The sequence below is a fragment of the Artemia sp. Qi Xiang Cuo genome, chromosome 3 (assembly GCF_049724085.1).
Source record: "Artemia sp. Qi Xiang Cuo chromosome 3, ASM4972408v1, whole genome shotgun sequence".
Taxonomy (NCBI): Eukaryota; Metazoa; Arthropoda; class Branchiopoda; order Anostraca; family Artemiidae; genus Artemia; species Artemia sp. Qi Xiang Cuo.
The window spans coordinates 29,287,644-29,306,326 of NC_142796.1; the positions used below are offsets into that span (position 1 = coordinate 29,287,644).

General features: G+C 35.9%; 1 protein-coding gene across 2 annotated transcripts in view; it reads left to right on the top strand.

Annotated features, from left to right (window-relative positions):
• The window catches only part of LOC148953973 (uridine diphosphate glucose pyrophosphatase NUDT14-like), a 32,884-nt gene extending 15,687 nt beyond the window's left edge, over positions 1–17,197 (top strand). The window contains exons 2-6 of one of the 2 annotated variants that reach the window (XM_089085710.1): positions 2,793–2,836; positions 7,345–7,409; positions 10,096–10,312; positions 12,316–12,392; positions 15,919–17,197. In XM_089085710.1, the coding sequence (XP_088941836.1) occupies positions 2,793–2,836; positions 7,345–7,409; positions 10,096–10,312; positions 12,316–12,392; positions 15,919–16,106 (591 nt within the window). In that variant the 3' untranslated portion in view covers positions 16,107–17,197. The other variant, XM_089085711.1, reaches the window with a different exon arrangement.
• The last annotated feature ends 1,486 nt before the right edge of the window (positions 17,198–18,683 follow it).

An 18,683-nucleotide genomic window follows, 5' to 3' on the forward strand; every position in this document is an offset into this window, starting at 1 on the left:
AGTGCTTCAGAAATATTTAAAAAGCTTCATGAGCGCATGGACCTATAAAAATAAAAACATCTTCTCATAACATAATTTGTCCTCTAAAAACAATTTGGATTTTTTTACTGATCTATCTCTTGTCAAATCTTTTCCCTAATTAATAAAGTTTAAAAGGCTTATCAACACAGAGTTGTCTTCTACCCCAAGGGACCTGCATGATACTGTTAAAGGGGTTATGATAAGCAAAGTTGTGACATCACAAATGGGTTCCAGAAGCAATGTCAGCTAGATAGTAAATAAGTTAAAGTGATGACTGTTAAATGAAAATGGGATTTTGGAATATATTTTAATGAACAAGATTAAAAGCTGAAGTTGTGTAAGGTAAGCAGGGATTTATAAGTATGATAGTAATATAGGATGAAATGTGAGCTAAAACAACTAGTAATGTGCTGTAATTTACCATTATATAGAGGGGGGGGGGGAATGGAGGTATATACTTCAAAGTACCTTCCTGGGATATACCTTAGCATTTAGATCCATCCCTGAAAGTTTCATTTTCCTAACCCAATCCCTTTCCAAGATAGCCAAAAGTAACTAAAGTAGAATTTTACCATTTGCACTTACTGCCTATTCAGCAGACCTGTGCTGCACAATTTAGCAATATAGTTCAGGTTGTTTGGTCTAGGCTTAGGTAAGTTGGGGGCATCTTTATAACCCTGGATAGATCTCCTATCCAGGACCTCCTATTGCTTCTTTTGTCACAAGGCATGCAAAATTAGCCACTTTGGAACTTTGAAGTAGGAGTTTGCCACTTGAAGTAGGCAGTGCCTTGGTACAATTGAAAATTTTGATGCTTTTTCAACTTGTCCTTGTGCTTTGGGCTGCTTGCAATGTTGTTTATAATGCTATGAATAAATACTTACAAAGTGTCTGGTAGCTTTTTGGCAGCCTATGTTGCATGCCTATGTGACTTGTGCAGCCATGAATGATCAGATTTGCTACTTCCTCTTTAAGCAGCACTTCTGGACCTTTTACATTCACACTAGCATTGTTGGAGCATATTATGTATTTCTATTAATTTTTTGTATAGGTATACTGACATTTGAAATATATTCCATAATCCTGGTTGAGCCCACAGCCCCTCCCCCCTGAGGAGTTAAGAGTTAGCTTAGGCTATATAAACTTTTGTAGATGGTGGGTAAATAAATCATTATTATTATTATTATTGTAACCTGAATGGCTTTTCTGATTTCTGGGGTTCTCTATTTTTTTAGTTCATTTGTCATCAACAGCTAGTTCATAATGTCAAAGAAAGTCAATATGAAAAAAACAAAACAAAAAAAAAGCAACAAATCAGCAAACTTTTATATTTAGTCTAGCCTATATCTGCCCCAGGGAATGGAGGGCTGAGATGCATTTGCATCAGCAGTGATCATTATGCTTGGAGAGGGGATTGAATGGAGAATCAAATGGTATATTTCTTTCTTCCCTATCTGACCAGTTGAAAGTCAATATGAAAAAAAAAATCAGCAAACTTTTATATTTAGTTGTGCCTCTATCTGCCCAAGGGGATGGAGGGCTGAGATGAATTTGCATCAAGAGTTATTATTATATTTGGAAAGGGGATTGAATGGAGAATCAAATGGTATATTTCTTTCTTCCCCATCTGACCAGTTTTCTACAAGTATTTTTAACCAAATTTTGTTAATATAGTATATAGTTCAGAAGGAGCATTACAATCACCCTCAGAAATTTATATTAACCAAAATTGTTTTACTAAAACCCACATCTCAATCACAATTTGAAGTTAATGCTTACACCAAGTTGCTTCAACAGAAGTGGAAATTCCCTTTCAAGAGAATTCAACAAATTAAAAAAAATAAAAGCTCAGTAGAAGATTCTGTGCACTCCCAGCCTTTCTAAGTTCCCTCACTTGCTGAGCCTGGTCCTAAATGTTTTTAGAAAATTGTAGTACTAAAGTGCTACATTTCTACAGATTTTTCAAAATAGTATTACATTCTATCCTGATCATGCAATGGTGCTACATAGGCCAACATTGTGCTATAATTATCACAATAGTTCTACTTGCAGCAGCCATGGCTGTGGTATCAAACCTACATATTTATCAGAAGTGATAGATGAACTCATTTTGGTGATGCATGTGAACAGTTACAAAAAAATACTTGTGCAAATCTGCCAAGCAAAAAAGGTCATATAGAAACTGGAAAATCAGGACCAAAGTTGTTTGAATAATGAAGATGAGTGCAACTCCAAATGGCCAATTTTATATCCTTGAAAAAGATTGACCGGTTCTTGTAGCAACATAAAAATCTAGGAATGACTTTTCTAACAATTCTTTCATCAGTAAATTTGTGACTTTCTTTTTTGTATTGAATCCTGTTAAAGCAAAAAGAAAAAATTAGTTAAATAGATGAATGTAGTGGTATTTGATTGACCCTAAGGTTCACCAATGAACCAATTTGAATCTGCAGTAAAAAAAAATGAAAGGTGATCATAACTCTCCAACAAATCTGTGAAGCAAAAAAAAAAACAAAAAACATTAAAAATATAGATTTAAAAAGCAAATGAAAAAGGGAGATGGTGCCATATTAGATTAGCAGAATAAGATTGATCATTATAAATATGAAAAATAGAATTTCAGGTATATTTTAGCTGTATTTTTTTTTTTTTTTCTGTGCTAGAGTTTCCAAAAAGTCTGTGTGTCATACAAGTTTATTTCTTGGATTTGAACACATTATGTTGATATCTATTTTTTAAAGCATAGTATTCATTCTGTCCTTTTTTTTAAGAATGGCTATGTCAAAGCGTGGGATCTTCTAAGTGCTCATGGTGGGTAAGTTATTGATTTTCTGTATATTAAAAATTCAAGACAAAGCAAAGAAAAAAAAAAAAAAACATTCCATTGTTTATAGTTGGAGCTACTATTTATAGTTAAGCCTTCTATATAGTTTATAATTATATATAGTTAGGCCTATTTTTAAGATTGCAGTAACCCTATCTACTGTGCTTGATTGATAGTCACCTACCAAATATCTTGTTGTCAAATATTTTCTTGGTTGAATAAAAATTATAATTAGACCAAATGAAGTGATTAATGATTAAATAAAAAAAAAATAATTTTTTTTCAGCTGAAGGTAAGGAGCAATATTAAAATTTCAAACAAACAGAAATTATTCTGGATATGAGAGGGGCTGCCCTCTCCTCAATACATAACTCCACGCTGTAGTACTTAAAAAAAGCTTCTTATTCTAATTGAATGTCCCTTGTGTTTCAGGAGTTGTTCTTAATATGTCGGAACAAAAGTCAACTTTGCATGAAGAGCAAAGTATCGAGGAGAGGGCAACCCCATCATATATGAAATAATCTCTGTTCATTTTAAGTTTTAATGTTGCTCCTTACTTTCAGTTGAGAAGACTTGTTATTTTTATTTCATTTCTTATTGTTTTTCAAATAATGCTGGAAAATCCACCTCCCCCTTCATAAAAAACTCCCTCACCCTCCACTAAAAACTCCGCCATGGCAAGTTCCTCTGGTGTAAAATCCCATCCCCCACATATTCCCCTGGCCAATTCCATCCTCACCAAAAAATTCCCCTGGAAAATTTCCTGCAGACAATTCTGCCTGGAAATTTCTCCTTAGCCTACTTTCATTAATAAAAGACTTGTTTTTTATTTAGTTTGTTATCGTTTTTCAAATAATGCCTGAAATCCCCCTCCATGGAAAATCCTTTTCGGAATCCCCCCCCCCCCAATGGAATGTTTCTCCTGTGAAAAAATCCCCATGGAGAATTACTCCCACAGAAAACTCCCCATGAAGATTTTATGGCACAGAAAATCCCTCCCTTCCACTGAAAAATGGCTCAGACAATTCCAACCCCACTGAAAATTTCCCTGGACAATGCCCCTAGATCATCTCCACATCTAAAATTGAATTGCCAAAGAGAAAGTAAGATAAATAAAAAGAATTTCATATAGGAATTCTGGCAAATTCCCTCCATGTAAAATTCCCCCTGGAAACCTCATCCCCAAAACTTCCCTCCCCATGGAATTTTCTCCCTGTCGAAAATCCACACTGCAGACCCCCCCTTCTTCTCCAAAAAATGTCTGTATACATCCCAATAACACATACTATGTGGAAACAATGGGCAAATTTAATAATTTACAGTGCTTTCCTCAGAGACTGTGAGGGGTCGAGTCATCCCCAGAGACATAGTTAATGGATCTTTTACCTATTCCAAGCAAAATGGCCATCTCAAAATTTTGATTGGAAGAATTTTGGAACAAATGGGCATGGGAGAGGGCTAGTTGCCTTTCAATACTTTTGGTTACTTAAAAAGGGCACTAGAACTTTTGATTTTCGTTTGATTGAGCCCTCTTTCAATCTTCTACGATCATTGGTATGGTAAGATCTTCCCCAGGGAAAAAACCCAGCAAAAACAATCAAATAATAATGCATCTGTGATCTTTCTTCTGACAAAAAATACAAAATTCAACATTTTTGCACATGTGAACATAAAACCACTACTATAAGGTTCTCTGGTACATTGGATCTGATGGTGTGATGTTCAATAAGATTGCTTGACTTTTAGGGGTTGCCCCCCCCCCCGCCCTTTTTTTGAAAATTACACAAATTTTCTCAGGCTTGTAGCTTTTGATGGGTAAGATTAAACTTGATGATCTTATATATTTGAAATCAGGATAAAACCCAATTCCTTTGATGTCTCTATTGGTATCAAAATTGCGTTTTTAGACTTTCAGTTACATATTGAGCCGGGTTGTTCCTTACTTACAATTTGTTGCCACGAACTGTTTGATAAAGCAGTGTTTTCACTACAGGATTTACTAGAGGTTTCACTAGAGGATTTTTCGTCTCTTTGGAAGTTATCTTTTGCTTCCTTACTTATAGGCTTATTTTGATAAGAATTTGTCTTGTCTTTTCTTAGTGTACGAGGAGGAAGTTGAGTGTTTAAACAGTTCCAGAATGCTAACTGAAAACTAGACCACCAGTACCAAGGCTCTGTGAAGCGTTTCAGTAACTGGGACCCATGGATCACTGCTGTGGAGCAGTAGCAGGACAATGTCTCATTAAAAAGAAATGTTGTTGTGTGTCGTATTTGCTGCTTGCTGCAGAATTAGACACCTCCAAAATAAGTTTTGTCTGCACGAAATAACACTGGAAGGATGTACTGAATGCTTCTTTTACACATCTCTTTACTGACAATGTTTCTATTTTGATTAGGGTACCTATATATGTGACATCTTCAGGGCTATCAAGTTGGCAGGAGAAGCGTCAGGTTCTAAGCCTTAAAGAGGCACAGGGTGAGATTTTTTTAATGATTGGGTTTGTGTGAAATTTAATGTAGAAAGGTAGTGATAAGATCCTGAAATAGACTTATGCCAGCTTTGCCTCTCACTCAGACTATCTGTCTTGGCCTTTTCTCCAATAAGCCATGGCTTGATTGCAACTTAATAATGTTTCTCCATACTCCTCCTCCCCTCCTCCTGAGGGGAGAAGGGGCATGGAGAAACAGATCCCTAGTCTTCAGTCTTGGCTCTCGACTGCCTTGGATTGCCCATGACAATTTTCCATTTTATTGCCCTTCCATAAAACAGCCAGTCTAGGGATGTGAACTTGCACCTTTACCAAGAAATGAAATAAATCTAGTGCATAAGTCACTCGTTTCTTGCAGATTTTTTTTCTGGTGAACGCGGGAGACAACGATCTAACCCATCCCTTACAGAAGTTGGATCAGGTCTTTATAACCAAAGCCAGTACTATAGCTGTTGCCTAGGTTTGGTTGCATTCTGCCTGCTTGCCCTCTAATTAGCCTGATGAAAAATTATTTTGAAACTCCTACTCCCCTGCAGAGGCTGCATGAGGTTCAAACCCTAGAAAAATAGAACTGTGAGTCTAGCTCTTACCTCCCACAAAGTTTGGGTGGGACCTAACATCCCTTTTTTCATAGTACACTTTTCATAGAGCACACTAGCTGTTAGCTTACATCAAAGATTCCTTGTCATTATATTTTATGGAACACATCCACCTATAGAGATTGGATTAGAACCTTACCTACCCAAAAAGGCTGAATATTTACTGTCCACCAGGTTTTTTTTTAAAATCCGACAATGCATTCAGGTAGATCTCTAGATTATTAGAAAATGTGCCTCCACTCTCTTCGGCTCTGCATAGAGGTGTAGGCTCAGGTACAGACCCCGAATATAAAAAGTAGGACGCTCAGTCTTACTTTCCAACAAATTTCATTGTTAACCAACTACATGTTCTAGTAGTAATAATTTTGGGACCCACCATCCTCTTGCAGAGGGCGGATTGTTCTGGACACCTGAAAGCCACAACTAAGACAGTAGGTTTTATTTTCACCAAGCTTGGCTTCGCTTTGATGACCCCTTCTAGAAGAGGCCAGGAATTTAAGATCTGCTTTTCTCCTCCCCCACAAAGATTAAATCAGTCTTGGACTCTGTAAAATCACATCTAAAACTGATTTTGATTAAACTTGTTTGAGACTCGACAACCCCTTTTGGTAATTTATCCTTATAGGTAGAATTTGAGGACTTCTCTCTCTGCCCACAGAGGTTAGATTAGTCCCAGACTGAAAGGTACAATAATTATACTGTCTGTTACCTATTATCAAGTTTTGCTGACATCAAACAAGTTGTTATTGTGGATCTTATGATTTTTGATGACAAGAAAATGTGGTAGATGTCGTAACCTAACCTCATCGCCCCTTATAAGTTTGGATCTGACATATACCATGAGCAGTCAGAACGCGGAGATTAGCTCTCATTTCTACCTAATTTAATGAAACATGGCTACCCGATCTGGTAGATATCCTGGAATTCAACTAAACTTTACCCTATCCCAACTGAAATAGGGCCGGAATCCCCTCTCCCCCATCCGAATGTGAGCCACATAAAATATATTTTACATTCATGTCTGATACAGCTAGCAGTTGAAATATACGTTTAATAGTAGCAACAGTGCAGGGGTTCTAATTGTGGGGAGGTGGGTAAGCAGGAATTTCCCCCTAGATTTAAAAAACCCATTATGTACGCAGATCCGCTATATTTTACCCCCCCCCCTAATGTGCAAATATATAGCTTAAATTTGTTTCTTAAGTATTATATTTTTATCATACTTAGGTATATTTCATTAGGATGGAGCGTCAGCGAAACAAGTTGTACTTAGATAAAGAATATTAGGTTGGGGCTATATCATACAAGTACCAAAAAACTGTTCAAAGGCATATTTTTTAGTTACAGTCTTTTCTTAAAAGTATTTTAAGAAAACCAGAAAACTTGTAATATGTTTTTACTTTTCTTTCAGGGTCAGTATAGTTATATTTAATGTTTCAAGGAAGAAGTTGGTACTAGTCAAGCAATTTAGACCCCGTAAGTATTCTTAGCATTCATTTCAGGAGAAAAAAAAACACAAAGAAATGACACGTCCCTAGTCTTTTTTGATAGGCTGTTGTGTCATGGATTAGTTATTTTATGACAAAAGAAGAAAATTGTCTATATTTTGAACCTACCTTTGTACAAAAGGGGGACTCTTGATGTGGAGTCTGAAGGACTCTTCTAGGGAAAATAAAAAGATTGGCCTCAAAATACGCGTTTGTGTATTCTGACCCCCTGCCCTTTTTCATGGAAAATCCTTTGATTTTCTGATTCTCTGATGCTTTATATTTAGGAGTCCTGTCAACGAAAAAAACAATCAAACACCAAACATCACCATTTGGGACTCTTGATGTGGAGTCTGAAGGACTCTTCTAGGGAAAATAAAAAGATTGGCCTCAAAATACGCGTTTTTGTATTCTGACCCCCTGCCCTTTTTCATGGAAAATCCTTTGATTTTCTGATTCTCTGATGCTTTATATTTAGGAGTCCTGTCAACGAAAAAAACAATCAAACAGCAAACATCACCATTTGGGACTCTTGATGTGGAGTCTGAAGGACTCTTCTAGGGAAAATAAAAAGATTGGCCTCAAAATACGCGTTTTTGTATTCTGACCCCCTGCCCTTTTTCATGGAAAATCCTTTGATTTTCTGATTCTCTGATGCTTTATATCTAGGAGTCCTGTCAACGAAAAAAACAATCAAACAGCAAATATCACCATTTGGTTATTAATATCAATAACCCATTGAAAAACAGTATTAATCGCATTAATAGTAAGCAAATTTCACGTTGAAGCACAGTAAAACGACCTATGTTTTTCATAATGAGACAACAAATGATGGAAAAGGAATTAATTATCTAGGATTTATTTAGCATTTTTACATTGATATAGTACACAGACATATGCGACACCAGGATGCGCAGGCTTACAGCACAGCCAAACCCACATGCACATCAGCAAGAATTGGGGTCTATGTGTGTTGTTAGTTAAATAGTAAAACCCTTAATAAAGGATAGAATTTCAGATATATAAATTTCTAAAGACTATGAAATAAAACTAAGCATGTCAAATAAATCAACATTTTAAAAACAAGCATTTAAAACTGTAATTCCCCTACCCCTCCCCGTGGAATCCTTTTGATGATTGCCTTATTTTTCGAGAACGATTGTGTCTTAAGTTACGTTTTAGAATTTTTATTGTTTCAAACAAATGCAAATTATTAAGTCCTTGTAATTTCGAGGCAATAGCCCTGTCTCAATATTTTACGAACAGTGGTTTGATAAGATTACCTCCATTAAAAAAAAGAAAGAGCAAAAATGTAATTAATGATTTTGGGGAGAGGCAAAATTTTTATGCTTTTGCTTGAAAATTTTGTCTTACAACGCTCTACGACTCTCAGACATGTTGAAGTTGAATTTGATGGGAAAGTTGTCATCGAGATTGTATTCCTTTTTTGGGTGTTTCCCCTTTTTGTGTGTATTTGCTTATGCTTATCACTTCTGATGGGTAATTTTAAACTCAATGAATTTTGCACAATTAGAATCAACATAAAAGGGAGATTGCCGCAATGTATTTGTCGTTTTTTGAGGTTTCGTAACTGATGACAAGAATCACTCTTTACTTCCGATTCATGACTTTCAGCGGTTTGAAATTGTAACAGACATATTGTCAGCGTTTGGGACAACTTTAACAACGTTTTCTATTTCCGACTACTATGGTTTTCCCTTGCAAACATCGTGGCAAAAATTAAGATGGTGGATGTTTTCATTTCTTGTGTTATTTCAAATCAATATGTAATTGCTTAATTTTTTGTCATTATTTGTGAGTGGTGGAGCCGTTTAGTTTGCATATTATCCTTATATAATAATTCCTGAATCAGCATTTAATGCAGATTATTTGTCACGGTTTTATTTACAACGTGTTTTTCTGCTTCATCATTTCATATCATTTTGTGCAAAGTGTGCAACCAAAATGGACCCCTATTAAAAAAAAAAAAAAAAGATGTTGCGTTTCGCAGTTGGTTTCGCAAGTGAGCAGGGTAGGTGAACCTGTTTTATGGAGTTTATTTAAAGGACTAGATTGGTGTAGGTGAGAATTATTTTGTTTGTGAAACACTGGCAACTTTTAAATCAGGAAATTTAACTTAAAAGAATTAGCCATGTACTTACAACCTATGTGTTGATGTTTTTCTTGAAGATTTTAGCCGTGAGTTGGAGCGGGAGGTTGTTCAAAATAGACCCTGAGACAGGAAAGTCAGTACTCTAAATGTTCATGATGTATGTGTCTGGAATGGTGCTTTTTATAACATTGCTTTTATGGTAGACCTTTCATTCTTGAAGCTTTGGCGGAAAATTTCCAACTCTAACACAAAGAGCTAGGGTTTGAGAGATTATCTATTTTCTTTGTAAACAGTTATTTTTGTATGGCTATCATTTTCTAAACGAGAAGAGATTCAAATGCTATTTAGTATGATCAATCTCTGAACCAAGATGTTGTTTTCGGTATATAGTGTCATAGTGTAACTCTAGGCTGCTTCTGCACCTGGCCAGTATTCTGAATTTTTTTTTTTTTCTTTTTTTTTTTACAGATTGCGCTGAAGGAAAATGTGACTAATTCTGTTATTAATTAATTGTATTTCAGAATTAGTGAATGACGTATCTCATTCATATTCTCTATTTTAGCTATTTTCTATGCAGACTTTCCAGCAAGTGCGAAGCCTAAAATAGGCGACAGGATAAGTGTAGCGACCCATGATATATCAAAAGGGTTCACAATTGAACTCTGTGCTGGCATCATTGACAAAAACAAATCATTGCCCGAGATTGCAGCTGAAGAAGTTATGGAAGAATGTGGATACAAAGTTAACCCAAAGAACCTAGAGCAAGTTTCCTGCTACAGGTGATGCATTTTTGATATGGCTTTTATTTATTTTGTTTCTTATGTAAATTGAGTGGTCTTGGGCTAGAAACGGTCGCTCCTGTTCTTACGCATATCTTTGGTAAGACGGGATTCTTTTTCACCTCAAAACGTATATGATATCTGTATCTGGGTCACTATAATAAAGAAACGCAGTATAAAGTAAATATTATTTATCCCTAGTCACATCGTATAGAAGGGGTGGTCGTAGAAACTCGGGAAGGTCTCATTTGGCTGTTAATTGAAAGTCCTAGTGCCCTTTGGAAGGCCCAAAAATGATTGAAGTGCAAACAGCCCTCCTATACTGTTTTGCCTCCGGGCACCCCCGTAAATCCTCACGGCATCGGAAGCAGTTTCTTAGACATCTGTTTTGTTCAGAATAGCCAAAAGGTCCAATAAATAGCCTCCGGCTATTATGTAATCCCTGCTGATCCAGAAGCAAGGGTTCGAGTGTTTGGGCCAAGGAGACCACCGGCCACAAAAACTAGAATAAAAGATTTGGTTTGCCCAAAATGGGTCGAGAAACTGTTTTCCCTCGATTAACCAGGCTCACCAAAGTTTCAGTGGGGCAACACCGAAGGAGATGATGGGCTTGGATCGTATATCATCAGCCCAAACGGAAATAAAAACAAATTTGTGACGCAGAAAAATCAGCCCAATGCTTTTTGCCTGATCAGCTTTATAAGCCAAGTGGACCTCAATGCAACCAAAAAAAAAAAAAAACAAACTAAATTTGGCTGTGACGTTACGTTATACCGAACATTTTTCGTCTCTGGACGGCTTGAAAAGCAAAGTGACCTTATTGCAAAAAAAAAAAAAAAAAAAAACAACTAGGCTATATCAGTTCGTAATGCCAGAAAAGGGGTCCTAAATTACTTTGTCTCCGATAGGATTGGAACTTATAAAGCATTTAAGCTGGGCCAAGGAGTCCTCAATGAAGACAAAACTTATTGCGAAAAAAACTTGTCGTTTCGAACTGGGACGCCATAAAATAGCCGACAACTTTTTTTTTTCCTCTGATAAGCTTGAAACTTGCAGGCCTTGTATTGAATATGTTGAAAGATTGAAGATTTTTGTTTTTCCCAAGGTGGCTTCAATCCCATAAAAGACAAAAATTCTGCACATTTTCAACGTATTGGACTGAAAGTTCTGTTAACCGTCCATTCCCAATTTTAAAGTATAAAAAATTACTGCACAAAGCCACCGTTGGTCCAATATTTTAACTGAATGCTAGTTTTCGGCCGTAAAGTTTAAAAAACAAAAAATAAAACTGAATCAGCTGAAAACAAGATAGACTCTAATTTAAATTCAATGTTTTCCTAAAAAAGGATTGTGTACACTATCCAACTATATATATAATTAAATATAGTTGGACAGTGTGCACAACGAGTCGTACTGGGGTGACTAGTAGCTATGATGAACTGTGTTTGCGAACAGAGTTGTATGTAGGATTTTGTTCGGGGGGGGGGGGTCAAAATAAAATCTTCCCTGAACATGTATTACATTCATTTTTGGAACTTTTTTTACGAATTGAACAAAAACTTGTTTGTTTTTGGTTTCGTTTATTCATTCATTGTAATTTCAGTTCGTTTAAGGTTTGACTTCTTACATGACGTATTTTTCTGCTCGGTTTTAGGGTTTAATATCGCTCTTTGTTTTTCTATGAACAAATATTTTTTTGTAAACATTTTTTTTTTTCGAAACGAAGCCAGGAGAAACAGTGAATAAGGAAAGTTTCCATCTCAGAACCATCTGAGGGGTCCCGCGCAGGAAAACTTTGCGGAAAATATACTAAAGTAAAATTCAGATTTTTATTCTAAAAACACATGTTTTTCTTTCATCTTATCTATTCTTATGAAATTGGCTTTTTGGATCTGTGATGTATTTCTCTCTCTTTCTCTCTCTCTCTCTCTGCCCCTTTCTCTCTTTCTCCCTCTCTCTTTCCCTTCCTCCCCTTTTAATGATAAATGATTTTTGTGTTTCAGGGCTGGTGTATCAATTCATGGAAGTAAACATTATCTATACTATGTTCAAGTAACGGATGACATGAAAGTATCTGAAGGTGAGTTTTATTTAAGTTAAATAACGTCAAATCATCAATAACAATCATGTCACATTATCTATACTAAACGTCGTGGTCATAAAATGTACTGTCAAAAATCAAATCAAATCCATAACTGGGAATAATTATACCATACATTTATTTATGATAATTGGCTGGAGTCAATCTATAGCCTAAGACAACCATTATTTAAACCAATAATTTTCTTTTTTTTTGGGGGGGGGGGGGTTTTAAAAAAAATAAAATAAAAAATGTATCAACAATTTGTTTATATTCATTTTTGTCACGTTTTTACGAGTCGAACAAGCATTTCGAGGGGGGGGGGGGTTCAAACCCCCTACCCCCCCCCCTGGATACGGCCTTGACATAGATACTGAAACATGTCAAATATCCTAACAGGATATTCTGTAGATGCCTGAGAGCACAGACTGAGGATGGTGCATGGGCGCTATTGATAATGTGGAATTAAATTGAGAGAAGGGGGCTGGCTAGTGGGTTATCTCTAGTTCAACTCTCGGTATTCCTCACACCGAAACGAAACAAAATGGAAAATTTTCCCTGCCCCCCCTCCTATCCATTAAAATTATCACCGGAATACCTCCCCCCCCCCTCTGCGGAAAATTCCCCCTGCATAGAAAATTGAGCAGCCACAGAGGAAGTATCAGAAGTAAAAATAATGAAGAAAAGAAGGAATTTTCGAAAATCTCATAAAACAGATATATCAGATTTAGACTCGATATCGTAGAGGTTAGAGGAGGGCTTGATAACAGAAAAAGAACCAGAGGGAGACTGATTGCCCTCCGAGAGGGAGACTGGTTCTAGAGAGGCCACTACTACTGTCAATTTCCAATCGAACAAGCCCCCCGCCCAAGTTTCTAAGCTAGTTCTTCTCATTTGAAGCTGATGGGAAATAGTTTTTGGATACTTTTCTGGGTTGCATTTGAGGGAAATAATGTTGGTTTAAAATTTTTCTTCTACATCGGGGTCCCCTAAGTCCAAGATTTCACGTAAGTTTCATACTGATCGAAATTTTTTTGGCCCTTTTTTATTGAAAGCATGAAGTAAACTAGTAGGGGGATTCTTTACACCCAAAATCAGGCTTGACACTCATAAAATCACGAAGCTGTAAATATATACTATTTGTCTAACTTTTCTACTGGCAGGAGGTGCATTCTCCCTCCTTGAGGTTTCTCTGAGTATCTTTGAAATTCCAAATAGGCACCAATGTAAAATTTTGTATTTTTGAGATTTTTATAACAAGAGGAGTACGTTTAGTTCCAAACTTTTGACAAATAGTCAAAAGGAGAGTTATTGAATGGGCTCTGAAATTAAAGATAGCTTCTATGTCCTTTTATATTCCAAATATGGAATGTTCTATAGATAATGCCATTTAAAAATTTTGTAGTTGCTTTTGAGCCTCCCTCCTCTCCCTACTGTGAGAGTACTCCCTACTGTAGTACATTGCTGTTGAAGAAACAGGTCGAGATTTTGAATCCATATTTGATTTATTGCCAAATATTGATTGCTTTTTCTGAATTCCCTTGATAAATTGCTTTTAGTTTTGAATGTATCGACATTTTGACTGGGACAATGTTTATGAACACAAAACACACTTTCAGACAAAACTTGTCAGTGCCCTCTAAAAAAGGTTAATCAGTGCCCTCTGTAAAATAAAGTTCTTTTTTTAAAGTGGGACTTTGAAGATTTGAAATTGTCAAACATTTCAGTGGAGACTTTGTGGTGCATTTTCAGATGTTCAAAACACTATTTAACGGATTAAAAAAATTGCTACCTGTACTCCTGTATGTTTGATAACCCCTAGGCTGTAGAATATGCGGGAAAATGGTCTTAAATGCAAATAGATTCAATGCACTCCATAGGTCAAGTGTGACTATTTCTCTGAAAGTTTGTTAGTAGCGTAGTTTGTAAGCAGATAAGTAGCGCAGATTTGTAATAAAGAAGCCTTATTTAATAACGTCGTATGCATGATCTCGTATCGGAAGGCTTTCGGTCTTATCGAGGGGGAGAGGGGCACTTATGAAAAGTTCTTTTATATCCATTATTAGTCAAAACCCGCCCTTTTTGTTAAAATTTTTACATCTATGGGAGGCTCCTAATATGGTTGCTTTAAAATGGAATTCTGTAAATTTCAGATCGCGAAGAAACGGTTTCTTTTACCGTTTTACCTTTTCTTTATTGGGTTTGGTAACTTTCCCTTTTTCTATCCATTTCTACGTTGTTGTGTTTTTTTGTCATCTAAAAAAATCGAAGTGATACGTACACCTGCCTTTGTTCTTAAAATATCAAAATAGACTTCTTGAGTTCATGTAGTTTTTTTTGGGAACTTATAAAGGGAATTAAACGGTCATTTGGCTCTGAGGTAAACCGAACTTTTTTTTTATAGGGAATGAAGTTGCTCTGAACGACCCAGAAATTGGACTGTTTTATATTCATCTTAGATTTACATCCCTAGAATCAATCAAAGGCTCTAGTTTTTATCATTAGTTTACATGCTAACTGAGTTATCCTAACTGAGTAAGTATGCGCTGAGTTATCCATAATGTAGAACAAAAGGTGACGAAATGTTAGCCTGAAGTTTTTCAAATCTCAGGCAGTTTTTATAGCACTGGTGTAAGAACTCTATGCAGAAATATAGCATACAAATTGTACAGAAAGTGTCTTATCTTTTGTAGTTAGAAAGACAAAAAAAAGGTAACAAAAACTGTTTTACTAAATGGAAGAGCTACACTCTTAAGGTGTTTTGAACATGTTCTCAGTAGAAATCAAGACACTTTTCATGATAGTGGGCCAGCTTATTTTTGCCTCTTAGCACGATTTTCTGCCTGAGAAATTTTGTAAGATACTTCAGCTTGGATGTGGAATATCATCTCTGCTTTATGTCATGTCCCCTTTTGATTATATCCCCTACCACTACTATCAGTTCACCTGTGGTTGCAAGGCCTTCATGTTGCTTGGAGCGTGTATGCTGTGAGTTTAAAAGAAATGTGCACTGCGACTGAAAGCAATGGAAAAAAAAATTTCAGGAGCTGTTTCTTAGGACTATTGATAGATTTCCTCAAACATAATTCAACGATAATTGTTTACAAGAATTTAAAGCTCCACGAGAGCTAAAGGGAAGCGCTTATGAAGACACAATTTACAAGGTAGTGCTTCTAATCACAACTTGACTTTGAACTATGCATAAGTGTGAATGAGTGGTTGAACCCTCAGGTGGCAAAAAATCTGTGAGAAGGGTAATCAATAAGATGTAGTGCCCTTACGATAAGCGCATCCATTTGACTTGGGACTGTGTTGAAATGTAGTTTGAAAGTATATTTTTCGAATTTAAATTATGGAGAAACGTTACCTTTCCATGTCTTTCATCTGAAGTGTAGTTTGAAAATATATTTTTCGAATTTATTTCTGCTACAAAGTTTCTTTAACAATTCAGGAATGTTTGCTTAAAATAGGTTTGTTTTGAAATTGTTGTATTCGTTCTATTATGTATTCCTTTCTTCTATCTTAGGTGGGGGAAACGCGCACGAAGGTGAATTTCTGGAAGTAATAGAAATGACTATAGATGAAGCCAGAGATTACATTAATGGGAAAGGAAGTAAGCACGCTAAAGTACCTGAGAACGAAATGAATAGCCCTGCAGATACGGCACTAGGTTTGATGTGGTTTTTAAACAATAAGGCGGCTACATTCCAATAAATTATGATGTAGGTAAATTTCCCAATTAGGGTTACTTTGAGATTTTACTTTGTACTCTAAAGCTTTAAAAATATAAACCTTTCGTGTGTTTATTACTACTACTACTCACTTGTCTCAGTGTTCACGTGAGACCGATACACTAGCAAATATTCCTTCTCCATCCTAGGTTTTTGTTTTGGCAGCTCCTTGTCAAGCTTTGTTCTTGAAGTTGATATTGAACAGTTTCTCATAAATTTTGTAGCGTATATCGCCCTCGATCTCAGGTAGGCCAATTTAAGTATTATAATGGTTAACGTTTATATTTCTAGACGAAACATTTTTCAGTTCTCATCGAAATTTTCCTACCCTATATTTCATTAGTCGGGGTTTTATCTTTTTCCTTTTATGTTTTAGATTAATTTTTTTGTTTGAAAGCAACTTTGCAATTTTGCTGATGTTCCAAGTCTTTACTGTTTAAAATAAACGTATTCAAAACATCTTTTATGGCTTCTATCGGCATTTAGACAATCTTCTATTGTTCTATACTTACTATTTATGGGTGTTGCCAAGTCCACCAACAATGTGTAGATGGAAATGTGGTAATCACCTCATCTAGATATAACAACTTTACCATAGGTTGCACATTTCCGAGATACACTATCAGGATTTTTGACTACGTGAAAAATCATACTAACCAAGTGCATGGATCCATAGAAACGAGAATCCTCTAGTGAAAGCACTGCTTTATTAAGAGCGGTATGTGACCTTATTTTTTGGTTAAATTCAAAATAATTTTATTAACTTAAATAAAAACTCAATATAACAACAATTCGCACTGAAGCAAAAACAATGCTTGAAAAAGCAACCGTTTGGATATCATTCATGCTAATTCATCTTGCCAAATCCAAAACAAAGAGGGTAACAACAATATCAGTAAAAAAGAAACAAAACACAAATAAGGGAAAGGAATAAAAACAACATGGAAGAAAATAAATACAAATCAAATGATACAAAACTAAATAAAAATTAATATGTCAGAAAAAAAAACTTCTCGAACCTTTAACATTACCATTATCCTGAAATTAAATAAAAAAAACAAGTTTTTTTAACTGAAAGTAAGGAGCGACATTAAAACTTAAAACGAACATAAATTATTCCGTATATGAAAGGGGCTGTCCCCTCCTCAACACCTCGCTCTTTACGGTAAAGCTTTTTATTGTTAAAAAAAATAGAGTTGTGAGAAAGTCAAACTTTAGCGTAAAGAGCGCGGCGTTGAGGGGGGGCAGTCCCTTTCATATATGGAATAATTTCTGTTCGTTTTAAGTTTTAAGGTTGCTCCTTACTTTCAGTAAAAAAAACTCGTATTTTGTATTTAATTTCTGAACGTTCTTGAATAAATGCAGGTTTTGATTTTGGCTCACAGTACATGAATAATTAAAACAAAATTTTCATATTAATTTACTTTTATTTGGTTTAATGGCTGTCTCGAAACTTGTTTCATTTTATTTACGAACGTTTTTATTAGTAATAAATATACGTAACTTACGAATCAATTTACGTAACGAACTTTTCTATTCATTTATTTTTATTAAATATATTAAGTGTCTAGCCCCCTATTCAAAAAATTGATTTTCAATAGAACTATAAATAATTTATCATATAACATAAAAATTAAAGCTTACTTACACATGACGGTATTTAGTATAAATAGCTAGAATTACAGTACTAAAAAATATCTGGCTTAGAAAGTGAGGTATTGACTAGGGGGTGAACCCAATCATATATGTAATATTTTCTGTTCGTTTAAAGTTTTGATGTTTCTGCTGTTGCAGTTGAAAAACTTGTCTTTTTATATTTAGTTTCTGATGTTTTTTTAAATAATGCTGGCAAGTCCAGCATCCCCTTCATAACAATACCCCTTTCCCCATGAAAACTTCCTTCATGGAAATATCCTCCCACACACCCTCCGACCCCAGGCACGTACGCCGGAATTTTTTTCGGGGGGGCCCAATTTCTTTCGGGGGTGGGGGGCAAATCCTTCAAACCCATTATTCTGTGAAAAAAATTTCAGAAAATTATGGGAAAATGAAAAAAATCGTGAGATTTCGGGGGGAGGGCAGGCCCGGAGGCCCCCCTGCGTACGTCCCTGCCCGACCCCCCCCCCCCACTACCAGGAAAAATCTCCCCTGAAAACGTTGGTACTGTATACTTCCCAATAACCAATACTATATGTTAACATTGGGTAAAGTTCATATCTTTCCGCCCTCCTCCCGGGAACTTCGGGGGATTAAGTCATCCTAAAAGACATACTTATAATATTTTCGAACATGCTGAACAAAATGGCTATCTCAAAATTTTGATCAGGTGACTTTGGTAAAACAATGAGCGTGGGAGGGGGCCTAGTTGCCCTCCATTTTTTTTGGTCATTTAAAAAGGGTACTAGAACTTTTAATTTCCATTCCAATGAGCCCTCCTACGATATTCTAGGACCACTGGGTCAATACGATCACCCCTGGAAAAAAAATAAAATAAACACGCACCCGTGATCTTTCTTCTGGCAAAAAATGCAAAATCCCACATTTTACTAGATAGGAGCTT